Source organism: Gymnodraco acuticeps, unplaced genomic scaffold (assembly GCF_902827175.1).
Source record: "Gymnodraco acuticeps unplaced genomic scaffold, fGymAcu1.1, whole genome shotgun sequence".
Classification (NCBI taxonomy): domain Eukaryota; kingdom Metazoa; phylum Chordata; class Actinopteri; order Perciformes; family Bathydraconidae; genus Gymnodraco; species Gymnodraco acuticeps.
The window spans coordinates 1,558,216-1,564,525 of NW_022992085.1; the positions used below are offsets into that span (position 1 = coordinate 1,558,216).

Consider the following 6,310-nt stretch of genomic DNA (forward strand, 5'->3'; position numbering starts at 1 on the left):
CCTGCTTCCAGGGCCACGTGACCTTTGCCCTCTTTAAAAACTCTTCCTGCTATTGTGCCATGTGTGGACGAACACCCCCTTTTCCTTTTTCTGCCTCCTTATCATTTAAACTGTTGAAAGTGACACATTCCAGATGGACAGCAATTTAAGTAAATGTAATAAAGACTGTGAGAAGGGAGATAACTAAGTGCAAGAGCAGCAACATGTCTCTTTAGCAAAATACATTTAGGCTTAAAAACATTCACGCCCCGAAAGCTCGTTTCTGCTCTTTGTGATAAAGTGCAAGCTCAGGTTTTGCAGCTTACATGCAAACAGTGTTTTATGAAGTTTTATTATATGTTACAGCAAATTTAGACTACAGTAGCATCCTGGAACAGATAAATAAGAATTAAGTAATGATTTATCTGTTGAAAATTAAACACAAGATGTTTATGAGGATTATCTGGCACGATCAGCTTTGTTTTCACACATTCCTGCTGTGGCACGGTTATTCTGTGCCAGGACACCTTGGAGACTGCCATGAGTTCTGTGAGAGTTGAGCAGCTTTAAACAACAACAAAAAAAGCACTTCAAACATTTCCTGTCTTCCTCTGTGATCAGATACATGGTAAGAAAACAAAAACATAACAGGAAATGGATTATGAGAGTGAGGCTGTAACAAACATCACAATGAGTCTGACCAAAGAGATGATCTGATGATCTCCATTCAGTTCTGTCAAATCTTTATAGAAAACGTATCGTGAAGTTTTCTCATCTCAGCTTCTTTTTATTTATGATGCAACATCGGACTGGCTGGTGCTGGCGTTACTTAACTTGCGTTGCTTCCCCGGGTCTCCCCCTCCTCCGTTGGGAGCGTTGGTCCCGGCTCCCAGCTGGTTCCCAGCTCCATCTCTGGGTAACTGGCTCAGCACCGTGTTGACCAGGTTGTCTTGGAAGCTCTTGTTGAGGAAGTTGTAGAGGATGGGGTTTGCCACGCAGTGAAAAAGAGACAGGCTTTGCACCACGGTGAACGAGAAGTACAGCACGCGCATCGTGTTGCAGCTGAAGATGTCGGGGTCGATGTCGTGCACGATCATCAGGAACACGACGAAGTGGTAGGGCAACCAGCAAAGGACAAACACCAGGGAGTAAACGTGAACCAGCCACACGTCCCGCCGGCCCTGAACATCCGGCGCCGTCCGAACCGCACGAGCGATCAGCACGTTGCAGGTGATGATGACGGCGGCGGGGCCCAAGAACTGGAAGACCAGGGAGAGGAAAATCACAGAGACAAACCACTCGGTGGAGTTGTGTTCAGGCATAAAGTGGCAGCCCGGCTCGTTCCTCTCCAGAAGATCCATGTGGACGTTCTCCAGCAGCGCCAGGAACAAGGAGAGCACCCAAAGGCCTCCGCAGAGCACCCATCGGCGGCGGCCCAGCACGGGGAAGAAGGCGGGAAACGAGGGTCTGGTCAGGGACAGATAACGCTCCGCGGTCATGAGGGCCAGGAAGAAGGAGCTGCTGTAGAAGTTGACAATGTAGACGAGGTAAGTCACCTTGCAGAGGAAGCGACCCCACAGCCAGACATTGTCCATGGTCACCTCCATCATGAAGAACGGCAGGGTCACGATCACCATGAGGTCCGACAGGCTCACGTTGAGGATGCAGAACAGGACCCCGTTGGCAGAGTGGCGTCGGCGCCAGTTGACCCAGATGACCAGCACGTTCTCCAGCAGGCCCACCATGAAGATGAAAAGGTAGATGAGGAAGAGGGCGATGCGCCGGTAGTCTCTGGCAGAAACCATGTCGATGGTGCAGTGGTCGAACAATTCCAGCGTGGCGTTGTGCTCGTGAGCGCTCATGGTCTGGAGTGAAAAGCAGAGGGAAAACTGTTTCATATAACTGGAAATTGTTCAGTTTTATTCTGGGGTTAATCTGATTATGTTACACAACAGAAACTCAGGAGGAGGGTGGGAGACGTGCTGGGTTGGAATATTACAAAAAGTAGTAGAGTCGGATATTAAAGCCTCAACATATGAGAAGAAGCAAAAACGTCAAATGGAAGTTATAAATGTCTCACTTTGAGGTGCTGTGAGTAAATATATGGTTTAATATTTTAAAAGCAATACATCTCAGGAGGCGACTGGTGTTACCGCAGCTTTACAAGCATGTCGGAGAACAACTTCAGGTAGCATTAAAGCGTGAAATACACTGTCTAGAGAGCATTTGATTTGTCCTTTCTAAACCAATGTAGGAACATGGTGGTGCAACATGTATTCAGACTCCATGATGAGGACCCTTTCCCCTATCTTTATATTTTACACTAATATAAACATAGTTCTGTATATTTTATTAAATGTCTGCGAATTGTTCCCCGAAATACTGCACGATGGCCCTTTAAAGAGTAGACTACTGCATATATTTAGCAACACTGTTGTACTCACAAAGGACTGAATATCAAGACATTTTTGATTACTGTAGTGTACATGCATTTTTCTCTCTAAGAAAAACATGACGCCTACATTACCCATAATGCCACTAACAGTCTGATGTCTAAATGGTAACCCTCGATTTTAAAAACTCTTGCAATATGTGTAGGCTTGAATAGCTAAAGTTTATGGCAAGCCGATTCAGCTTATATTCATTTCTGGAGGATATCAGAAAATCTATAGTAAGAATGCATATTCTTGATATCAAAAATTCTATTCTTACTAGTAATAATGTTTATTTCTGATTTCAACATTTTTATTTTAACTAGTTAGAATGCAAATTCTTGATATCACAAAATGCGGTTTTATCTAGTGAGATTTGCATCGTTTTTCTCATTCATTTCAATGGGAGTTGGAAATTAGTCCAATTTCTGATATCAGTCATTCATTTGTTGATATCAGAAATACAATTTGAACTAGTTAAAAATACTTTTTTGACATCAGGAATTAAATTGCTACTAGTTATAATTACATTTTTTATTTATAAATAGTTACAATTGAATTCCTGATATCAAAAAAGGATTTTGAACTAGTTCAAATTGTATTTCTGATGTCAAAAATGTGCATTTCGACTAGTTCAAATTGAATTCTTGATATCAGAAATTTGTATTTTTACTAGTTCAAATGTAATTGTAACTAGTAACAAATGAATTACTGATATCAGAAATTGAAATGAATGAGAAAAATGATGCAAATCTCACTAGATATAACCGCATTTCTGATATCAAGAATACACATTATTACTAGTAAGAATTGCATTTTTGATATCAAGAATTCGCATTCTTAGTTAGACCTTAACCTCGTATGGGTAGGCTTTCCCTTTTATTTAGAAAATGTATGTTGGAAACAAGTTGTTACATCACAAAAATAAATATAATTGGACTCTACTGTACCTTGTTGTGATGAGGCGCTTTCTGTAGATGAAGAGGGTTAGGGTGAGGGTCCCTCCTGAGGCCTCGCTGTGTTTCTGAGTGAAGCCTGAAGCCACCAGATGACTCCTTCCAGCTCTGATGTTAACAGATATCTGAGCAATCAAGCAGCAGGAGCTTCTACCCTCCCATTTCTCATTAACACACACACACACACTAACACTCACACACACTTGACAGGACATCCTCAGTTGGTAATGGGGAGTGGTGTAGAAATCCAGGAACGCCTACACAGGTTTTATGCAATATAAACATGTGTTTCAAAATGTATATTAAACACTCATGTGAGAATAGGACATAGAAACTTGGGTGTTGCCATTTTCTGCTGCTTCTCGTCACTATTGAATTGAATTCCTTTATTCAAATTTACAAGCATACTGTAAATTATTTTGTTCTTAATTGTATTGCTCATAAGTTAAAAATAAATTGGTAACACTTTATTAAGGTACACAAATTAACCATCAACTGGTTGTTAATTAGCATACATATTAGCAGTATATTTGCGCTTTATTAGTCATTATAAAACACTTATTAATGCCTTATTCTGCATGACCATATTCTACAAGAAATAAGCCATTAGTTGAGAGTGTTTCCTCAATAACCCTACCTGTTATGCCCCAAGCCTGTTTTTCAGGTCTCAGGCTCGAAAATGACATTTCCAGAACAAATGACCATATCTTCCCTTCTAAAAGGGGAACATTAATCATCTTTTTTCTCAAAGTAATGATAAACCTGTGAGTTGGATGTAGAAAAGTCAGAATCAATATAGATGTTTTTTATTTTAAAGAAAATTCAGATTGAACATAGTAAAAAATTGTAAATGATAGTGTCCGTCCAAAAATACTTTTTTACTTATAGTGAAAACTACCCTTGGATGATGGGTTAGTAGACTAAAAGCTTTAGGAATCCAAAGTACAACATATAATAAGTACCCTGTATTAAGATTGATGCAAAACAAGTGACATTTTACCTTTTTAGAGAGGTTTAGCAAAAAAAACTCCACCTCTGGGGTCATTTGGATCTCACGCTCTGAAATATGAAAACTTAAAAGTAGGTTTATTGCTGATGGATTATCAGAAATAATTTCAAAGTGACACAGACACATTGGATTCACCTATGGATTCACCTTCAGCAACGTTGTTATCGTTTTAATGCCATTGAAGACAACTTTTGATCAGACAACGACAAAGGTAAGACATATTGCCGTTTTGGCTACCTCGCCCCACGTATTGTGATGTCTGTTTTTGTTTATAATGTCGCAAGTTCTTATCATGGAGTGATGATATATACCTATCGATTCTGTGTATTCTCACAATGCTAATCGATATGTTGGATGTGCAGTTACGATAAGTAATAAGGGTGTTATACCCAGTGTTGGGCAAGTTACTTCCAAAATGTAATATATTTCATATTACTTATTACTGTCTTTTGAAAGTAATAAGTTACATTACAATATTACTGTCTCTGAAATGTAATGAGTTACACTACTTTTTAGTTACTTTGTAGTTACTTTCACCAAAATAACCACAAAAGAATGGCTAGGTGTTTTAAATGCTAAAATGTAGTTTAGTGCAGCTCATTATACATCCAGTGAAGGGCAATGTGGTATAGCATAACAACTGTTTAGGCCCTTAAGGCTACTAACAACTTTTATTACACGGCTTAGTTGAATACTCGATTCTGATTGTAAATTCTTAACATGTGACACGTTGATAATACAGCAGTACAGACCACTGTCAAGGACTATAATGAAGGTTGCTAAGGAGGATCAAGAAAGAGAAAGGACAAGAGGTTAAAAGACGGAGCGCTGGACGTCAGATAAATCACCAGAAGAAGGCAGAGAGTAAACAATAACAGGAACACGGAATGGGCTCTATAGTGTGTTTAGTATATGGCCGTTTACAGGCCCGGTTCCAGAACAAAATGACTCAGGGTGCCTCTGAGATTACAGGGGGCGCAGCAGTAGTAGGTTTACATGAGCAATAGTGGCCGGCAACAGCAATGAAAAATAGCATTGATGGTCCCCAATGAACAGATTATGGCATTTGTTATATTTTGAAACCAAGCAAGTGAGAACATTTCAAGTGAGTTAAAAGTGCAATCCTGAAATATCTCATATAGTCCAAAGTGGACTACGGCAAAGAAAAGCACAAAAGCTTCAAAACTGTACTGATAAAACAAATGAGAACATAATGTAAATCAAGGCAAATATTATTTGAACCAGCTCATGGTTTGAAATGGCAAACATTGAAAAGCAAAAGTATTATTAAAACCATGTACTAAATCATCACTTTGATCCCATCATATACTCTGGGAAGAGAATATTTACTGTGCTTGAAAACTGGTATCACATCATCATGTGAGGTTAACTTTGTGACCTGGAGAACATTTCAGCTGCAACATCAGCTTGTTGATAAGCTTGGGATATGAGATATTTTTGTAGCCATTCGTGGTGAAGGCATCTGTGCTATTGTATGCATTATTTTTGACCCAACATTTCTACAGGCATGGCAGAATATGGCACTATTTTCACATGAATATTCTAGCCCTTGTCTATTTGTATACCACGAGCTGCAACATGACCGCCTTACCCCACTGTACAGGCAGGTACTCGTTTAGATATACCTGGGCAGGCTCTGTTTTGCCGTGGTATCCTGGCACCTGCAGGCCGCAGAGGGGCGGCGTAGTTTCGGGCAACGAAGACTGCTGCTCCGGGGGCGAGGGCGTCGAGTCAGGCGGGAGTAAGCTCGTGTCCACAACGGAGGGTAACGTGATGTCCCCATCTGACCTGTTGCTACTGTCTGCAGTAGATGCAGTGTTGCTGGCGTTAAGTAATGGTTGCTTTAACTAATTTCGTATAAATGATTATCCACAGATGTGTGTCACTGCCAGGGCCGCCCCTCCCTACAGGCC

At 40.4% G+C, this 6,310-nt stretch overlaps 1 protein-coding gene across 1 annotated transcript; it reads right to left on the reverse strand.

Annotated features, from left to right (window-relative positions):
• Window positions 1-312: 312 nt before the first annotated feature.
• Window positions 313-3,474, reverse strand: LOC117537345 (G-protein coupled receptor 182-like). Its single transcript, XM_034202533.1, has 2 exons — window positions 3,362-3,474; window positions 313-1,844 (listed from the first exon to the last, which is right to left on the reverse strand). The coding sequence occupies exon 2, from the start codon at window positions 1,839-1,841 to the stop codon at window positions 771-773; it is 1,071 nt and encodes a 356-aa protein (XP_034058424.1). The 5' UTR covers window positions 1,842-1,844; window positions 3,362-3,474; the 3' UTR covers window positions 313-770.
• Between the last annotated feature and the right edge of the window lie 2,836 nt (window positions 3,475-6,310).

What these genes read in the sequence shown, in the direction of transcription:
- LOC117537345 (XM_034202533.1), bottom strand. Translation starts at nt 1,841, where the DNA reads ATGAGCGCTCACGAGCACAACGCCACGCTGGAATTGTTCGACCACTGC.